General features: G+C 38.3%; 1 protein-coding gene across 1 annotated transcript in view; it reads right to left on the bottom strand.

Annotated features, from left to right (window-relative positions):
• Positions 1–737: 737 nt before the first annotated feature.
• The window catches only part of PKD2L2 (polycystin 2 like 2, transient receptor potential cation channel), a 44,080-nt gene continuing 23,226 nt past the window's right edge, over positions 738–21,591 (bottom strand). Inside the window, exons 9-14 of the mRNA XM_075542693.1 lie at positions 20,735–20,855; positions 19,176–19,277; positions 13,970–14,031; positions 13,167–13,221; positions 1,233–1,345; positions 738–834 (exon numbers count right to left, since the gene is read on the bottom strand). Of these exons, the coding sequence (XP_075398808.1) occupies positions 738–834; positions 1,233–1,345; positions 13,167–13,221; positions 13,970–14,031; positions 19,176–19,277; positions 20,735–20,855 (550 nt within the window). The remainder of the gene's footprint in view (positions 835–1,232; positions 1,346–13,166; positions 13,222–13,969; positions 14,032–19,175; positions 19,278–20,734; positions 20,856–21,591) is intronic.

Here is a 21,591-nt window from a genome sequence, read left to right as displayed (position 1 = left end):
TTTTGAAATACAGTATTAGCAAAGATTATTGAAAAGTACAGTGGGCTGCCAGAAGAATAAACAAATCTGTCTTGGAAAAAATACACCAGAATCATCCTCAGGGATGATTTTTGCCTCATGTATTTTGGACATGTTAACAGGAGAGACCAGTCTCTAGAACATCATGCTTAGTTAAATAGAAAATCGGTGAAAAAAAGGAAGAATCTCAACAAGAAAGATGATTGTATAGGCCTGGGCAGTTACACATATGGGAACTATTTCAACAGTAGCTAACAGCAACATATATTAGTTTGCCTATAACTTATGCAATTCTTAATTTATTTCCCAAAGAAGTCAGAACATGATACATGCACTTGAGGGCACTAGCAGGTTCTTTGTATTCTGTGTAAATATAAGGAAACTTGCTTTTCCCACTGTGAACTATACATAGCGGCCTTTTGTGCTTTTTGTTCACATTCCTAGAATTAACAAATCCTTACAGAATCCTTTGTCTATCAATGTGTGCTGCATACTCAGTATGCTGGAATGTGCGTGGATTGTAGAGTGGGTTCCACCCAGGAGGACTTAAATGCCTGGAAATCATTTGATGATTTTCACTGACCTGAAGGGTAGTATGATGATGAGTAGTAGTTTAGTGCCTTAAAGTCTGCCGAAAATGAAGATGAATTTAGGAAATAACGTATCAATATATCTTTCCAGAAATGCTTAATGATTACAGATTCTCACCATCACTGGTCTCAATTTTGAAGAGCTGAAAGCTTTCTCATTACTCGGTTGAGTTTTAAACTGACATAGTGTAATTCCTTCTCCAGTTCCACAGCATATAAAAAGAGTCTAGAAGGGAAAAAAGGAGTAATACATTTCTTGTTAAAAAAGAGATATCTCTTTATTGTTCCCTATTATTAAATGCCTTGAGTAGAAAAAATGGCACTATAACCACCTAAAAATATACCTAGTATTGTCTGGCCAGTTGCCGATGTAATATTCTACAGCTATGGAGAAAAATATTTGTTCTAGGTATCAAATATAAATGGAAGTTCCTTAGAGATGTAAGAAGAAATATGTCTTAATCAAATGTAACCTGTTTTCCATTTCATTTGAAAATTGGGTTAACATGGGTGAGAAGCGATGTTTTTAAAGATTAAGCTTCTGGGTTCAGGAAAGAAATGGGTGACTTAGATCTCCAACCCTCAGATTGTAATCATAAGACTCTTGTGAGAGGAAATGCTTACTCTCGGAATTCTTGTTGAGTGACAGGCTGGTAGTCATCTTCAATTTCTGTTGAGTAATACTTTTCCTCAAGCCTCTCTTTCCATTTTTTCATCTGCTCCGCACTTCGAATTTCCTGTTAAGATAGAAGGAAAGAATAGGCTAACCTTTAATAGAAGCATTACAGAGTTGAGGATCTTAAACTATTGAACTCTGCTGGTTTTTGGTTTTGCCTGGTTTTTTTATGCTGTGGTGCCATGGAGTCAGTCCTCATAGCAGTCCTATAAAGCACTGCCAGCACTCACAATCACTGTTTAAGTCAGTCCCTCCTGACAGCATGTCCAAAGTGCGAGTTATCATCAGTGCATCTTGGGAGCATTTTGACAGTACTTCCTCCAAGACATAGTTGTTGTTCTGGCAGTCCATAGGATATTCAGTATTTTTCAACACTGTAATTCAGGGGAATCAATTCTGTATTCCTTACTTTGCATACATACGGGGTAATTAATACCATTGTTTGATTTGGGGCACCTGAGTCATCTTTGTTCGTTAACATTTTAAAAGGGTTTGGTGCTACAGAATTGTCCAATGTAATACATTGGCAGGAAACAAAAGCTATTTATAGAGGTGTAGCTTTAGGCATATGTGTGTGTGTGTGTGTGTGTGTGTAGACCAATGTACATATATTTTTATATTAAGATTGCAGACGGACTTTACGCCTCTACTCAAGGCCTCCCTAAACACAAGAACACTGACACTCACCTTCCCAAGCAAATGTGATGAAACTGGATGGTGCCCAACTATCAAAAGATGAACGTCTGGGGTCTTAAAGGCTTGAAGTTAAACAAGCAGCCATCTAGCAGGGAAGCAAATAAACCCACATGGAGGAAGTGCACCAGCCTGTGTGCTCATGAGGTGTCGATGGGATCAGGTTTCAAAAGATCCCAAGTATAGTGGAGAGGGGTTGGAGTGGAGACCCAAAAAACCCATCTGTAGACAATTGGACATCGCTTCCCACCTCCTTAGAAGGGTTACAAGGAGGGATGATTCAGCCATGGTGCAGTATAGCATCATTCCTCTAGTTCCTGAATGCTCCCTACCCTCTCCCCCACCCACTTCCTTCTACCTTACAAATCTGGCTAGACCGGAGTACACATTGGTACAGATGAGAGCTCTGGACACATGGAATATAGGACAGATGCTACCTCAGGAACAGTAGTGGGAGTAGTGATATCATGAGGGAAGGTGGGGAAGAGGGAAAACGGGGGAACTCATCACAAGGTTGGATATATGGATAGTGTGAGACACAAAATAATATCTAAATGATCAAGGATTCACAAGGGGCGGTGAGAAGAGCTGATACCAAGGGCTCAAGTAGAAAGAAAATGTTTTGGAAATATTGATGGCACCATATGTACAAGTGTGCTGAACACAATTGAATGATGGATTTTCATAAGATTTGTAAGCCCCCCTAATAAAATGATTAATAAAAATAAACAAAAATACATTGTTTGATTTCTTGACTGCTACTTCCCTAAGCATTGACTGTGGATCCATGTAAAATGAAATCCTTCACATCCGTCTTTTCTGTGTTTATCATGATACTGTCAATTGGGCCACTTGTGAGGATTTTTGTTTTCTCTAAATTGAGGTGTAATCTATACTAAAGGCTACACTCTGCTCTTCCATAAGTGCGTCAAGTCTTCTTGGCTTTTAGTAAAAAAGGCGGTGTCTTGCATATTGTAGGGTAATGAGTCTCCAATCTTGATACCACGGTTTTGTTTTTTGCTTTAAGTACTTGTGTCCAAATAAATAGCTACTTTATTTTTTTACTTAAAAGATTTTATTGGGGCTCTTACAGCTCTTATAATAATCCATACATCAATTGTACCAAGCATATTTGTACATACGTTGCCATCATTTTCTAAACATTTACTTTCTATTTGAGCCCGTGGTATCAGTTCTTTTTTCCCTCCTCCTCTTCACCCTCCTGACCCCTTGATAAATGATTATTATTTTCATATCTTATACCGACTGCTGTCTCCCACCCCCTAGGGTGGGGTATGTGTGGTTATGTGTCAATCATTGCAATTAGTTCCTCCTTCCCCTTATCTTCCCACCTCTTTACCCTCCTGATAGTGCTACTCCCATTCCTGTTCCTGGATTCTGTTTGTCATGAGCTCTGTCCTTATCTGTGTGCATGCTCTCTGGTCCAGCCAGAACTGAATGGCAGGACTAGGGTCATGGTAGTGCGGGTGAGGAAACCTCAAGGAACCAGAGAAATATTGTTTCATCAGTGCTATACTGCGTCCTGGTTGACTCACCCCTTCCTTGTGACCCTTCTGTGAGGGGATACCCCATTGTCTACAGATGGGTCTTGGGTCTCTGCTCCAACCTCTCGTCTTTGGTATGTTTTGTTTGTTTGTTTGTTTGTTTTGGGTCTTCTGATGCCTGTTACCCGATCCTGTAGACAACTTATGATCAAACAGGCTGGTGTGCTGCTTCCATGTGGACTTGTTGCTTCTCTGCTAGATGGCTGCTTGTTTAACTTCAAGCCTTTAAGACCCCAGACACTGTATCTTTTGATAGGTACCATCCACTTTCTTCCCCACATTTGTTTTTGCACCCATTTCATCTTCAGCAATCAGATACCACATGCTTTATAATAGTCTAACATCAGATATTTGCTCAGCATATTAAGTCAGTGTGGTGACAAGATAAAACTCTGCAACTATTATTTTTTTTATTTTTGCAACTATTCTTAATTCCAAATTAGAATCCTTTTGTTTTGTTTAAACAACTATCTCTTGGTCTATGTATAGGTTCTCCATGAGCACAATTAAGTGTTCTGGAATTTCCATTCTTCCCAATGTTATCCATAATTTGTTGTGATCCACACAGTTGCATGTTTTTGCATTATCGATAAAATACAGGTAGCATCTTTCTGGAATTCTCTCACCCAAAATCCATCTAACATCAGCAGTTATGTCCCTCATTTACAACCTCTCTGGCAGTCCCTTGTTGATTTGCTTCTGGAACTTTTTGTTTTTTCTTAATTATCTTCATGAGTTTACAATTTTGTGATAATAACTTGTTTGGTACATTTTGAGAGATCACCTTTTCAATAGGCATATGTATGAATCACCTATCATTTAGCTAGTGTCTTCCAAATTTCTTGGCATAAAAATCTGTCTTTTAAAGTAGCTCACTTAGTACAAGTATCCCCTATTTTCTAAGGATCATCTTATATCACTTCACTTTTAAAAATAATCATTTTATTGGGAGCTATTTTAGATAGCATAACATTTCATAGTTCAATCACATCAAGTAGTATTGTACAGTTGATACCACAATCAGTTTTTCTTAAACTCCTTGATACAAGTTCTCTTTTGTCCCTTTCCTCCCCCACCATACCCTGTAGGGAACCCTTATTATTTTGCCATATCTTACACAATCCAACATATCTATTCACATACAATTCTGTTATTCCGTCCCATTGAATGGAACTGTACAATCATCAATGCTATCAGTTCCTCCTCTGGACCTCCTCTTCCTGTACCCTCAGGGAAACATTACTCCTGTTTCTGAAAGGTTATCTAACTTGACTTTCATGTACCCAACGATCTTAAATACACAAATGAACATATGTAAATCTAACATACTTTTTAGGTGGATTTTGGGTCTTCACTACATCCACGTCCCTTCACATCCCTTTGGTTGCTTCTTTTTGAACTTCCAATACCTCAATACCTCTTCCCATCGACAGTTCATGATTGCACAGTCTGGTGTGCTGCTTCCATGTGGGCTTTGGTGCATCCCTGCTAGATGACCACTTGTTTAACAACAAGCCTTTAAGACCCCAGATGCGATATCTTTTAATAGCTGGTCACCATCAGCTTTCTTCACCACATTTGCTTATGTACCCGTTTTACCTTCAGCGAATGACATCACTTCTAAGAAAGATCTATGTTATTACAATTTTTGCTAACCAAATGAAATCCAAAGAGGAGTTTGCATTTATGGAAAAAGTGAAATTCGTGTTCAGCATTTGTTTTGCAGCAAGCCATTAAGCAGGTAGTTCACACCCCAAGCAGCCAGGGCATTACCCCATCGCCAAGCTCCTTCCTTAGGTACTACACTGGGCATCTCAGCTTTGAACATGTCTCTGAACATTATATTAATGTTATTTTAGATTTTATGTGTTATTTATAAATTATTTTGGGATCTTAGGATGCTCAAACTTTCCAATCTAACAGTAATCGCTACTTTGCTTTATGCCATTTTGTCCTAGGAAAAGTTTCATAGGAATGTCCTACTGTAGGATAGCCGAGAAATTGTATTCTGTCAATTCACAGAGTCTTGTTTTTTAGCAATACTTTCATGGGCAACTTGGTTTTCTTCTGTAGTATTATCAGTTCTTTATAATGTTCTACATCCTGAAATAGTTGAACATTGACAATTCTTTTTGGTTGTGACTTTCTATGTTCCTTCCATCTTTTTATACTTTGTTTTGTTCCTCTTTTGCCTATGTACTCATTCAATATTGGTAGAGCAAGATAAAGATCCTGTTTTTACTTGTTATAAGAATTAGCTATCTCCAACCTCAATGGTTGGTTCTGGGCTGCAGCCTACAGCTTTTGTCATACTCAGACTGGCCACATAAGACTCACTCAGAATTATTAGCAGCCACCCGGGGGATAAGAAGGTGCTCTTTCCTCAGGGTTCTGAGCAAAACTCCACAAGTCCTGTCTCTAAAGTTCTAGGTCCTGAAAATTCTACCTTTTGTAATCATATCCTTGAGAGTGGTAGGTCACTTGGTTATTTATATGAGTGATTTGACTTTTCTATTTCCAAACATGTGTAACCAATTATTGTATGTTCTCTGCTGAAGACATATACCAATAAGTTGAAAAGTATTGCTATGCCAGGTCTAGTTCATGCATGCACAGGTTTATTCCAAACCAACAGTTTGCACATGTCTCTGCAATCAGTAGATGGCTAGAGACAAATTCTCTCAGTAGTACACTTGTCTTAGTCTCATTAGGATTCATTAAAAAAAAAAAAGGATGTGCAGTCAAAACTGGCTTCCAATAGGGTCTGCTAGGCCAATTAAATTGAGTACAGGTCAGCTCAGAAGGGTTCCAAACTTTTGGGAATTCCAAAGATGTAATCTACATAGATCTTCTCAAATAATTCAGGATAATCATAAAGGCTTATTAAGTTAAAAATAATAATAAATTGAAAACTACATCAGTAAGAAAAAGTAAAGTTGTGCCACCATCCCTTGAGCAAGCCTGAAGAACTAATAATGACACTATCATTGAAAACCTTACCCTGTCTGTCCTATAGCTCTAATTGTGCTCCCTCTTATTCAAAGGAACATTCAAAGGAAAACAATTTGAGTTCCTCAAGGAGTCCAAAACTGTCATTTTGATGTGTGTAAATTGAAGAGTACAGAATTCTTCAGGGAAAGGTTAAATGGGAACACAGCTTTTAGAAGTGTATAGACCTAGGTGGAGATTATGTTGAGAAATGATAGCTTCATATTTGGATATTTTTGCCTAATAAAAGTCTCTGATTTTTGTAGCAACACTTAGGCTTATCCTCATATAATATGGTTTGGTTTCTTAAATAGCGCCTGACACATGTCTCTTTAGGGATATTTACCTTTTTCTTTATCTTTGAATATATTTGTTAACTTTTAAGTATTTTGACTTTGTTACTATTTTAGAGTCTTATAGTTTGGTTGGTATTTGAATGCTTATATTTATGTAAATTATTTTCCATACCACTTTACTGAATTCTCTTTTTGTAGTAATTTTATATATCATTGTATACCTAGAAAAAGGGAATCATTTCCAAATAGTGGTAGTTTTACCTCTTCATTTTTAATTCTTATAGCTCTAATTATTTTCTTTTACCTAATTGTTTATACCTCCAATACATCCTTGACTTGTGCTTGACATTTTCAGTGTTTCTCTGTTAAGTGCTAACTTAGGTGACTTAAGATAAATGTTCTTTATCATTTCAAATAAGTGTCCATTGATTCCTGTTTGCTTTATTTCCCCCTTCAAGATTGAGTGTTAAATCTTTTATTCAGCCTCTTTGGAGTATGAAAATTTTCCTCTTTGGATTTGTTAATACAATGAATTGTGTTAAATTCTCAATTTTGAACCTTCTTTTTGTTCCTAAACTAAGCCCTAGTTGACTATGACATATTTTCTGATGCTTAGTTCTGTTTGTTAATATTCTATGTAGGAGTTTTGCATCAGATTAGTGAATTTGTGTGTGTGCAGTCTTTTATAATCAATGTATACACACTTTATGTGAGTAATTCAGAAGTTTCCAATTTTCTTTCTGTTATGGGACAACTTAAATATCTTGAAATTATTTGCTCTTTAAGATCTGGCAAAATTCCTTGTGAAACCATCTGGGCCTGATTAATTTTGGAAGTAGGCGTTTGATGACTATTTTTTCTACAGAGTAGCTTTGTCGTTAAGTGCTATCTAGTTGGCACCAACATGTAGCAATCCTTTGTACAACAGAACAAAACACTACCCAGTCCTGTACCATCCTCTTAATTGTGAATGTTTGAGCCCTTTGTTGCAGCCACTGCCAATCATCTTGGCGAGCGTCCTCTTTTTCATTGCCTTTCTTCTTTATCAAGCATAATTTCCTTTTCCAGGGACTGATCTCTCATTATAACCTGGCCTAAGTTTGCAAACCAAAATCTCACCATCCGTGCTTCCAAAGAGCATTCTGATTATACTTCTTCTAAAGATGGGTTTGCTTGTTCTTCTGGAAGTCCATAGTGCTTCAATAATCTTTGCAAGCAGTATAATTCAAATGTATCTGTTATTCTCTGGTCTTCATTCATTGTCCAACTTAAAAATGCTTTTTGAGGCCATGTGAAATGCAATGACTTGGGTCAAGTGCACCTTGGTTCTCAAGGGATGTCCTTGACGAGGTCTTGGGCAGCAGATTAGCTCAGTGCCATAAGCGCTGGATCTCTTGACTGCTGCATCCATGAGTGTTGATTGCGGATCCAAGCAAGATGAAATCCTTGACAACCTCAACCTTTTCTCCATTTATCAGATGTTCAGGCCATTTTGTATCTTCTGGTTTCAGTTTTTTTATGTGTGTAGTGAAAATAAACAACAAAACATGCATTCTCAACAATTTCTGAATGTTCAGTACAGTATTATTGAGCATATTCTTCAAGTTGTGAAATCTTTCTATAGTTTCACACCAGTTAAAAACTCAATTCCTCCTGAGCAAAAACTCCTACATTCTTCCTTCCTCTCAGCCCAGGTAATCACTATTAACCTCTGGCTTCTAGATATTTGCTTATTTCATAGAGAAAATCATGTTATTTGTCCTTTGTAACTGACAAATAATTCAGCATGAGTTCGTCCATGTTGTGGCATGCACCAGGACGCCATTTTTCTTGATGGCTGAGTAATAGACCATTGAATGTGTATGCCACATTTTATCCATTCATTCATCCATTAATGCACATTTAGTTGTTTCTACCTTTACTGTGAAAAGTGCTGCCTTGGATACTGGTAAACAGGTTTTTATTTGTGCTTCTGCCTTCACTTCTGCGTATATAACTAAGATTGTTATTACTAAAAATGTTATCTATTGATTTTTAAAAATTACTTGCATAAAGTGTTTCTTGATTATTTCGACTGTAATTTATCACTTCGTATATTCATGGTTTCTTTCCTTTATTCTGCTACTAAGCTAATGTCTTCTTCTGCCCTCATTGGTCTTTTTGCTTTGGCTGTCTTTGTTGACCCTTTTATACACCTGTGGCCCTCCATTTCTTGCTTTCCTGCTATGATCAACAATAAAATTAATTTATGATCTCTTCCTCCTTGTCTCTTCCTCTTTTATCACTGTTATATTTAATAATATCACCATATTTCATTATATCCAAACTGTATACTTTATTATTCTTATTAATTTATTGTTAACGGTCTGTTAGTCTGGGAAGACTAGAGAAACAAATTTATAGGCATACACATGTATATAAGAAAGAGCTTTATTTACAAGAGAAATTAAATATTGAGAAAACATCCCAGCCCAGTCCAGATCAAATCCTTAAGTCTGGTATTAGCCCATATGTCTGATAACAATCTATAAAGTCCTCTTCAGACTTAAGCCACACATGCAACGACGCTGAATGCCAGATGATGGGAAGTCTTGTGTATGTAGTGGTGTTGTAAGCATCTCAGCGCTGGCAGGGAGCTCCGTGTGGCTTCTCCAGCTCAGGGCACTAGCATAGCTCCATGTGTCTTGTCAGCTGTAATGTCTCCCAGGGAGTCAGCAGAGAAAGAGTGAGTCTCCTGCCTCCAGGCAGGAATACAGGAGTTCCCAGAATCCTCAGGAGAAGGCCATGCCCACACAGAGGCCTCATTGGCCATGACCTGGTTGACAGGCTAAATTCCACCCCCTTCACTCTTAATCCTCTCAAATGGACAACAGATTATATAACTACCACAAATGGGGAATTAATACATATATTTCATAGTTGATTCACGTCAAGCAGAATTGTACAATTGCTACCAGTTTCCAAACACTCTTTTTCTTCCTGCACTCCTTGATATCTGTGTACTTTAGAAGTACCCAAAGTCAACCCAATGTCATCAAGTGCAACTGACTCAGTGACTAGGAATTCTGGGGTATAAATATTCATGGGAGAAGATAACCTCATCTTTCTCTCAAGGAGTGGCTGGTGGTTTTGAACTGCAAACCTGGCTAGTAATCCAGTGCTTACTGATAGCACTGCACACTGTTATGTACCATTTAGGTAAAATATGCTGCCAAACTATTGATCAATAAAATACATCTCGATTTCAGAGATGTAGAATGCTAAAAAATGCTTTAAAATCACTTAAATGGTATCTTCTTGTTTACCATTGTACTCTTAAATATGCTGAAGTTACTTCTTGGTGTATTAACTCTACCTGGCATTCTCTCAGTTCTTTATTAAGCAGCTTTTCCTAACAATTCTCTCCCTCTTCATTTTACAAACTTTCTCCAATCATCTCTTGATTGGCTGAAGCTCATCCTCTAAAGAATGTTAAGGAGAATATACCACAACAGTATCCCATGATTTCTTGCATACTCAGAATTGTAGCTTTTATATTTGAAGCACAGCTTGGCTAGAAATAAAAATCCTTGGTTTATTTTTTTCCTTGAGTGCTCTTAAATGTGTTATCCTAATGCTCCAGAGTTGAATCTTGTCATGAAAATCTGATTTTCTTTTCTTTCTGATTAAATCCAAATTTTATTTGGATAATCTCACGTGAGTGGCCTAGGTAATTTGACCCTGGCACACAATGTGTTTTTTCAATTCACATCTTTTATTTTGGGAAAGACTTCTTATAGTTGAGAGTTTTGTTGGTGGTGGGTGTTGTTTGCTTCTACTTTTTAAAGAATCTAATTTCAGAAAAGTTACAGGAATGAAACACTTTTTCACCCTTGACGTATTTGAGAGAAATTGTCAACTTGAGAGGCATCCTGGTGTTGTAGTGTTAAAGTGCTCAGCTGTAAATTAAAGGTCAGTGGTTCAAACCCATCAACTGTTTCACAGGGAGAAGGATGATGTACTCTGCTTCGGTAAAGATTTACAGCCTCGGAAATCCTATGGGGCAGTTTACTCTGCTCTCTACTCTGTTTAAAGCTGCAGTGAGTTAGAATTCTCAAAGTACTAATAGATTTTGCCAACATGAATGCTCCAAAATCCCTCATTACTTCTGTATTTCTTATAAATTATCACAGTAGAAGAGTTGCTGGTAATCACTACTTATCTCAGAATCAGAAAATTTACATTGGTAGATTATTATCATCTAATTCTCAGTTCCGCATTCAAAGTTACCAGCTATCCCAATAGTGTGCTTACAGGAAAAGGATTCAGTCCAGGATTATACATTGTATTTACTTGTGATGCCATTCCTGTCTCATTTAATCTGGGATAACACTTGGTTTGACTTTGACTTTCATAGCTCTGTCACTGTTGAAGAATACAGACCAGAATTGTGTAGACTGTCCCTCCGTTAGAGTTTTGTCATCATCAGATTCAGGGTATTCATCTTTAGCTGGAGTGCCACGGAAGGGACTCTGTGCTCTCATGGCCTCCTAGCAGGTGACTTGTGATTTTGATTTGTGCCAGTACAAATAGTGGTCCCTTTTCGTTACCAGATTATGATGGTACCTGGCAGAGTTCTCCATCTTCAAGTTGTCCCTTTTTTATACTATTTGTGGAGATATACATAAACATTCCACTCCTCGTCACACTTTCAATTTATTAATTTATACACATCAGTATATCAATGCAGTACAATCTGTTACTATTAGTCTTGTGGTGCTTAAGCATCTCCAGGTGTGTGGTCAGTGGGAGCTCCTTCAAGTTGGTGTGTGTGTGTACACACATTTCCATCATTCTTTGAAAATTTTCACTTAAGGCTCAACAAGAGATTCCAAACTCTTCTTGTGCTTCCAAACCTGGAACTAGCCATATATTTTAAGGAGTAGTCCTGAATCCTTTGAGAGGAGAACATTTGGAAAACAAAATCTGGACCCTGGTTGTCCTCATTGGTACTTAACCAAACCAAATCTAATTGGCAGCGAGTCAGTGCCAGCTCATGGGGTGCCAGTCGGACAGCAGAATGGGACTGCTGTATGGGATTCCCCAAACAAATGCCACGTTGGCCGGTGAGTTCAAACCAAGCCGCCTGACAGGACTTAGACACTAGATACACCTAGACACACACGCTACACCTAGATTGCACTTCCATCACCTGCGTGCTGATCTGGAAACCATGGCCGACTTCTTCCATTCTAGTTGAACACATCAAGGCTCCCTGCATTTGCATTTTAGTGTTTTATGGTGCTTTGGGGTGAAACTTTACAGAGCAAATTGGTTTTTGATTCAATAATTCATACACATTTTGGTTCATGACATTGATTATGGCCCCCACAATGTAACAACACTCTTACAATGTCCTCCCTGTGTTTACCTTCTCCATCCTTTCTAATTTTCTGCCCCCTCTTGCCTCGTGAGCTTTATCCCTGGGCAAACACAGTCCTTTGGATCTCATGGTTGATTTTTCAGAGTCTCTCTGGTTTTACTGTTCTCTTTGATAAGCCATGGGGATGAGTTCAGCTCAGCCTGAAAGGCACAAAGGTTTCTTTTTAACCTTCAACCTTTCCGTTTTGAGAACTCTTTGATCTCACCAAAGGGTCTTGGTGGTGCCGTGGATTAAGTGTTGGACTGTTAATCATGAGGTCAGCAGTTCAAATCTACTAGCTATTATGTGGGAGAAAGATGAGGCTCACTGCTCCGATAACGAATTCGTCTTGGAAATCCTACAGAGCAGTTCTCATCTGTACTATAGGGTTGCTTTGAGTTGTAATAATGGCAGTTTCTTGTTCATTTTTTTCAATATGACCATATTCCAATCTCCTAACCCCACTTGGCCTCTTTCTGGCCAGGAGTAGAGCAATTTTTTAGTTTTTAATTTGGATAGTAGTGAGATGGGAGTGTTTGCTTTGTAAGTATACATCATATATATATATATATATTTTAAAATGCATCTGTTGAATGTTATGTTATAGTATTAAATTATTAAAACTAACAATTCAATAGGAGCTTATAAGAAAAAACTACACAAGAACCCCAATAGAGTACACTTACTAGATCCCAGTGAGATCAGCCCACAGGGTATGCACACCTATAGGATCAAGTTATTTAGCTGAGAGTATCAGTAAGAGAGTATCTGGAATCCAAGTGGTTTGTCCTTAAAGAGAAAGGATCTAGATGTTGGGTGATATGTTTGGGTGAGGAGGCCACTATCTAGCAAATCTTTTTAAATGATTCATCAACTTTTTCTATCAACATTTATAATATAAACCCAACCCTTACACTTATGAAAAAATTAAAATCTTACATCTTCATCAAAGCCTCCTCTTCTAGCTTGGTCGGCCCAGTCATCACTTCTTTCCCTATTGAGAATATAAAATAAAAATTCAGAGGCATATGACCATACAAAGATAAAGCCTACACAAAATACAATCAGATCTATAGAAAGGGTCTGCGTTGCATTTCTGCTAATAAATGCTAATTATTTGGAAATGCTGATCACTAGAAAAGGGCTCCATAGAATATCACTATGAAGTGTTTTTTATTATATCCCACTGCCAGAGGTCTGAGTATGGGAAGCATTTTGATATGGAAATGATGCAGTCAGTATTCCTATCCATAACTATAATGTGTAACAATTTTTTGATTTTCATAACTAAATCAATGCACTAAGGTAGGCTAATATGCTTTCTGCCATTTTTAGCAGTACTTTACTTTGTGATACTCTTCTTCCAGGTTTCTCTTGAAACTTTTTCTGAGGATCATCACATGTATTATATATTAACAATTTTTAATTACTGTCTACACTCATGTATAAGCTGAGATGTTTAGCACATTTTTAATGCAGTTTTTGTGATAAAATTAGCTGCCTCGGCTGATATTTGGGTCGGTTTATACTCGAGTGTATACAGTAGCTTAGTGTTTCATGACATCTTTAGAAAACAAATACTTGCTCTATATTTAGCACTGGACAACACGTTTATAATTACCAAATGGTGACATTGGATAGTGGTGGTTTTGTACACAAAACCTAGCTCCATAGTGTTGTATAATACAGAATTTTAATGTGGTGGGTTGAAATTTTAAGAAAATTAAGTAAAGTCATCTTACATTTTTTCTTCATCCTTTTCTTCTTTCTTTAGTTTGAGTTTCTCAAGAACGTTTATGTAGCTCTGTAATAAAAACGGTTTGAAAATTCCTCAATAGCTCGGATTGTTAGTTTTGATCAAGATGAAGGACATGTAGGCCTGCTACCCTAAGGAATGTAAAAGTCTGCAGGGAAGTGTGAAGGCCAAAGGCTATGATTTGCCTTCCTCCTTGTAACTGCCTCTGGTTTTGCTAGCTGATGGTACAAGGGATCAGGGTTCTCTTGGAATCACACGTGGGCTTAAAAAATATATTTTTTTAAAAGTTATTTACTGGGTAACATGTAAAGTGATGTTAACCCTTATATTTTCTAATTTTAATTTATAATTTTTTCTTGTATGTTAACCCTTTTTAAAACACATGATCAACATAATCATGAGATATATAATTCTAAAGACCCAAACCACACAAACTCATTAGGGTTTCCTATTAGATTAGTTCTTGGACACAGTTCTTAAAGGACATCTAAAGACTGATCCAGAACATCATATTTGAAGAAAGCAAAAAAATCAAAACAACATTAAAAAGACATCCTAGAATGCCAATTTAATAGAACAACGTGTTCTTACAATGAGTAAGTGCTTGAGTGGAGGCCCAATGTCCATCTGCTGCCTTAATATGAAACCTATAAATATATGCACATACGTCTGTTTCCCCACACTCTTATATAAATACATTTACATATTTACATTCCAGTGTTTAGACCTTTATAAATACCCTTTGTCACCTAGTTCTTTCCTCTGTTTTCTTTTACTTTCCTCCTGTCCCACTATCATGCTCAGCCTTCATTTGGGTTTTAGTAATTTCTCTCGGTTACATTGTCCTTGCTGAATCCCTACCAGGCCTCTCACACCCTCCTTGCCACTGATTTTGGAACACCTTCCCAATACGATTGCTGGAGAAAGATGTGTGCATAAGCAAAGGTGGTGAAGAAAACTGATGGTGCTCGGCTATCAAAAGATACAGCATCTGGGGTCTTAAAGGCTTGAAGATACACAGGCGGCCATCTAGCTGAGAGGCATCAAGGCCCACATGGAGGAACTACACCAGCTTGTCTGACCGCGGGGTGTAGAGGGGACCAGTTATCAGACATCAAGGAACAATATCATATCAGTGGGTGCCCACCTTCCTGATACTATCACTGAAGACAAACATGTGCATAAGCAAATGTGGTGAAGAAAGCTAATGGTACCTGGCTATCAAAGGATGATATTAGCATCTGGGGTCTTAAAAGCTTGAAGATAAACAAGTGGCCATCTAGCTGAGAAGCATCAGGGCACACATGGAAGAAGCACACCAGCCTGTCTGACCACAAGGTGTAGAGGGGACCAGTTATCAAACATCAAGGAACAATATATCAGTGGGTGCCCACCTTCCTGATACTATCACTGAAGACAAATGTGTACATAAGCAAATGTGGTAAAGAAAGCTGATGGTGCCCGGCTATCAAAAGATATAGCGTCTGGGGTCTTAAAGGCTTGAAGATAAAAAAGTGGCCATCTAGTTCAGAAGCAACAAAGCCCACATGGAAGAAGCACACCAGCCTGTACGATCATGAGGTGTCGAGGGGATCAGGTATCAGGCATCAAAGAACAAAAGATCATATCATTGTAAATGTGGGTGTGTGCAGAATGGAGACTCAAAGCCCATTGGTAGGCAACTGGACACCCCCTTACTGAAGAAGGGCTGTGGGGAGGAGATGAGCCAGTCAGGGTGCAGGGTAGTAACTTTCTGCTAGTTCTTAAATGCTTCCTCCCCACCCACTATCATGATCCCAATTCTACCTTACAAATCTGGCTAGACCAGAGGATGTACATTGGTAACAGAGAGCAACTGGAAACACCGGGAATCCAGGACAGATGACTCCTTCAGGACCTGTGGTGAGAGTGGCGATGCCTAGAGGGTGGAGGGAATGTGGGGTCAAAAGGGGGAACCAATTACAAGAATCTATGTATAGCCTCCTCCTTGGGGGATGGACAACAGAGAAGAGGGTGGGGAGAGATGTTGGACAGTGTAACATATGACAAAATAATAATTTATGAATGATGAAGGGTTCATGAGGTCGGGGGGAGTGGGGAGGGAAGGGGAAATGAGCAGGTAGAAGGCAAATGTTTTGAGAATGATGATGGCAACAAATGTACATATGTGCTTGACACAATGGATGTAGGTATGGATTGTGATAAGAATTGTACAAGCCCCCCCAATAAAATGATTTTTTTTAAAGGCAAGGAAGAAAAAAAAGACCAGAGCGGATATCAGAAGAGACTCTGAGACTTGCTCTTGATCACAGAATAGCTAAAGCAAACAAATGGAAGAAATGATGAAAAGTTGAGCATCAAATTTCAAAAGGCAGCTTTAGAAGATAAAATATAACAATGAAATGTACAGAGAAATGAAGTTAAGAAACCAAAAGAATAAATATGCACAGTATATCTAAAGCTGAGAGAGCTGAATAAAAAATTATAAACCTTGGGTTGGAATAGTAAAAGATTCTATGGGCAAATATTGAGTTATTCAGGAAGCATTAAAAAAAAACTAGTTGACATGCAACAATGTTGAGAGAGAATATGATCAAGAGCCAATGGTATTGAAAGAAGAAGTCCAACTGCACTGAAGGCAAAAGAACATCATACTTGGTAAGGTGGAGACAGAGGAAAAGAGGCAAACCCTTGAGCTAGATTGACACAGTGTCTGTAACCACTGGCTCAAGCATCACAATAGTTATAAGGATAGCACAGGGTTAGGTGGTGGTTCGTTCTGTTACACATAGGTCACTATGAGTCAGATCTGACTCAATGGCACCTAACAAGAATGAAGGCTCAGCTACTAGGGCCCTTTCTATGTGAAGCACTATGGCATATACAGACACGGGCAAGATGGAAAAAGAGAAGATGGAAGAGGCAAGGCATATGTATCACTGCTACAACTCAAAGTGACATAGGTGTCAAGAGGACAGGGCAGATTCCACTCAAGGATATCAGCAAGGGAGGAGGAAACTGTGAGAACATTTCAGGGAGGAGAAAATGGCACCAGCTGTTTGTAAATGGAGGCAGAGAAAGACTATAGTTACCATATATACTTGAGTCTAAGCCGACCCGAATATAAGCCGAGGCACCTAATTTTACCACAAAACTTGGAAAACTTATTGACTTGAGTATAAGCCTAGGATGGAAAATGCAACAGCTATTGGTAAATTTCAAAATAAAAATTACATTAATTGAAGCATCAGTAGGTTAAATGTTTTTGAATATTCAAAGAAAGCAGTAGCCTAACTCTGTAAGTGGAAAAGGGGGTCAACAGAAACAATATGGTATCAACAATAACTTTAAAAGTACAAAAACCTTAGCTCAATCAGCAACCAAACTAAAACAAGAGTTGAAACCCTTCAAAACTGGACTCCTCCTCATCACTGGTGTGTCCAAACAGAGCTTCAGCTTTAGCTGGTGTGAGGTTATCAGCACAGACATTGTGATCATCACTGAATTCTGTCATCACCGTCACTGCTGTCGTTCTCAGACAAAGCACTGTCTTCACTGCCATCCACAGCATGACTAAGGCCACATGTCTTGAAGGCACGTTGCACCATGTCCTCTGGAATCTCTTCCCAGGCATCATGAACCCATTGCTATCAAGTCTATGTCGGGCTTCATCAGATTTCCAACTTTTGTCAGTCAGGCTTGACCAGATGACATCCATTCATGCCACATCTTTCACACACGGTCTTTGAAAGGTTTATTTAAACACACATCTAAGGGCTGCAATACAGATGTAAGTAAGCCCACCTGGAATAACGCACTGTGTTACTGCATGCTCTGCGTTGCTGCATATGCAGCGTTACCACATCTGTATGGGAAGTGCTAACACAACCCATGCAGTAACAGTGCGTATGTACACAATGCAGCGTGTACAGTATGAGCCCTAACAGGCTGCTCTATGCAGGCATAGTCAACACAGTCCAGATAGGGGTTAGTAAGAAAATAAAAAATATAGCAGACTAAGTACTGCAAATAAACGTACTTTCTATCCAAGACCAGAGATACACCAATACTTGTATTCAGCACTGCTTGGGCGAAGCAAGGGGGCGTGACCAAGCACGGGTAAGACTGCAAAGGTTACATCATTGGTCACAGGCCTGGAGAAGAGCATAAGATGAGCATTCATCTGACAAGGATGCGGTGCGCCCCAGGTACCAGCACACAGAGAGGGGCAGGTTCTTGCCCAGTACCGCATGGACAACACAGAGGCTGCTGGCGCGCAGGAGAAAAGAAGAGCAGTGATGTCAGCAGTCATCGGACCACCCACAGAGGCTGCAGGCACCCACGGATGAGTGGGAGAGACTGGAGAACATCTGCACTGCACCGGAGAGCAGGTAAATGGGACCCTCATTCGAGGATAAGCCAAGGGGAGCTTTTTCGGCTTAAAAAATGTGCTGGAAAACTAGGCTTATTCACAAGTATATACAGTAACTGATTTTTTTTTTTTTAAGATAGGTTGGGTCTATGAAACTTAGGGAATTTGAACTTGTTTTGACAGGTCAGGGAAGCAGAATTTTTCAGCAGGGAAGTGATGTGATCTGAGCTGGACTGGCATGGGGACGAAGCTAGAATACTTAGGAAGATGTTGTTGCACACAAGACTGGATAATTATCTAGCAATAATTCAAAATTATTAATGCTGAATGAGCAAAAACAACAGTTACACTTTACACACAAGCCTTCATAGCAAGACTATGGATACAGGGAATAAAAAGTGTAAGGTTTTTGAGCCGGGGGACATAGTGTTGCCATTAGCAAGAATGTAAGGAGGTGGAGATGCACTGACCTCTGAGTTTGAATGGTTAAAGAAATTTATCAGCCTCTACAAGCTTTTGGAGGAAAGAGTTATAACACCTAATAATGCTTTGCACAAAATAAATAAATTACTGTTTGAGATAGTTTGGTGCTACATTTTAAAGCCAGAGAGCCTACTTCATTTCCCCGGTAGTGAAATGATGCACTCATGAGTCATGTTGTGGAGAAAATGATCACTTGGGGTAATTTAAACTCTCTTTAAAAAACAGATCAAACTTGCTGCCATTGAGTAGATGCAAACTCGGTGATATTTAAACCACATTGCTAGAGATGGCACAAGATTTATCTTAAAATTCCAGTGGAGAAATGAATTTGACTTACCTTTTTAATCATTTTACCAAGCTCAAAATCTGGCCTTCTGCCTATTGAATAATCAGCCTTCACTTCTGAATATGTATCATTAATTATTGCCAAGAACATGTTCTGGGGAAAAATATTCAACTAATTACTCCAATAAAAATTTAGTTTAAATGTTTCTTTGACATGTACAAAGCTAGGCTTTGTAAAAAAATACATTACATTGAAAAGTAACCCATATGTTTAATTACAAGTAAATGACCATTCACATTACAATATGATAGTGTAACTCATATGTTTAATTACAAGGAAATGACCATTCAGATTACAATATGATAGTGTGGAAAATGTGTAGTGTATGAAATGATCTGGCAAATATGGTAAAGAAATAAAAACAGAATGTAAAAAAGTATACCCAAATAAAACCCATATCCACTGCCATGGAGCCAATACTGACTCATAGCAACCAAGAATGTAAATCTTTACAGAGCAGACAGCCTCATCTTTCTCCAGTGAAGCGGCTGGTATGTTTGAACACCTAACATTATGATTAACGGTCCAGTGACTACATGAGCTGGTTAATAATATGAGGATGCTTCAAAAAGCTCAGTGGGAAATGCCATTATCTTTTAATATTTAATATATAGATATATGCACAATATTATATACCAGATGAAAACTTAGGATGCTGTAATCATGTTCATATTTAATTCTAGAAAGCTGTATAATTTGTAGTCATTCTAAGGCTCCTCTGACTACTAATGCCTAAATATCACAAACAAAATCAGATAGTGGAGAGAATAGTCTTACACCCAGTCCACTGTTCCACTTTTTTTTTTTTTTTTTTTACCTTTCCCTGCAGCACAACTGTATTACTCTGGTTTTCCCTGATAGGGGATGGAATGATCCAGTGTGGGGGGTGGGGGAGAGGGCTGTGTGTGTGTGTCTTCAAAATCAGATACCTACACTTTATCCTGGATTATGGGCTATAGTACAAAATATTTTATTTTCCAGGAGGACACTGTGTAGTTTTTTGTTTTGTTTTGTTGTCTGAAACGGAGGTGGGCGGCCAATTAGAGTTGAGAACTTATGCTGTGAGGGCTCTGGGCATGACCAAAAAAATAAAAAAAGTTTTCATGGAGTAGGAGTACCTTAACAAGGCCCTAATTAAACTTTTCCTGAGCATCTGTGACACACCCATGCTGAGGACTTCTATAAATCATAAAAGAGTCAGCTTTCAGCCTATAAGAACAACTGCAATGTGAGCAGGATATTAATGACATAATCCATGCCTGTAGGTTTGAGAGACTGGGACACTCAAATCACCTGTATAAGTGATTTTGCACATTCCTGGTATACAGTAAACACCCAGAGGTAAACTACTGTGATCACATTGTACATTGGGCACCTTGAAAATATTAGACACTAGTGAGAGAACCTGGATTATTAGGAAACTAAATCACTCTTAATAAATATAAAGTGTTCTTATAGCCAAACTGTGATATAATTAATTCTGAAGGAGTAATTTCATTTTTATTATAATAAGCAAAAAGATCAAAGGATATGTATATGACCATTCTTACCAACAGGACAAAGAACACAAAAAAGATGAAAGTGATGAAGTAAATAGGTCCCAAGATCCGATTGGCTTGCTGAATACCAGCAAAATTAAAATCTCCAAGAACAATTCGAAATTGTGCAAATCTTTGATAGGGAGAAAGAAAAGTATTAGAAAATAATTGTATCTCTTCATATGTATACCTGGTAACTGATAGTCTCTTTTTTATTTAAAAATAACTTCATCTATATGTCATACAATTCAGTCTTATCAAGAAGAGTTATACAGTCATCACCACAATCAATTCTAGAATATTTTCACCATCCTTGTACTCATTGCTATTCAGGTAATTATTAATTTTTTTAAATTATGGCAAAAATACACACAAAAATCATTTTCCAATGCAACAACTTCTACATGTATAATTCAGTGCCGATGACTGTATTCTTCATGTTGTACAGCCATTGTTGATATCCTTTTCCAAATGATGAGGAGTCTCTAAAGAAGGTGACTTTCTTTGTGTTAGTATGAAGCAAGAACCACCATTCCTGACTCGCAGAACTGCCATGGGGGTTTCCGAGAGTGACTCTTCACAGGAGCAGACGCGTTCATCTTTCTTTTGTGGAGCGGCAGCGTGTTTCACCACGTTACCCACGTACCACCAAGGGCTCCGATGGCAGTTAGAGGGTTCAATAAAAATGCATATAGAACCTTCTCCTAAAGACAAGTCTTGAAGTACTTTGTAGCTAAACAAATAGTCCAAGAGATATGGGCTTAGATTTACTTAATCAATATGAATTTGAAACTTGGTTACCAGTGGGTGTTGGCAGTGGCCTCCCTGTTTCATTCTTTTACCCTTGTACTAAACCCAGGAGTCTTGTA

This window comes from Tenrec ecaudatus, chromosome 2 (genome assembly GCF_050624435.1).
Source record: "Tenrec ecaudatus isolate mTenEca1 chromosome 2, mTenEca1.hap1, whole genome shotgun sequence".
Classification (NCBI taxonomy): Eukaryota; Metazoa; Chordata; class Mammalia; order Afrosoricida; family Tenrecidae; genus Tenrec; species Tenrec ecaudatus.
Note: the sequence above shows the minus strand (reverse complement) of the source record. Positions and strands in the feature narration are given on the sequence as shown.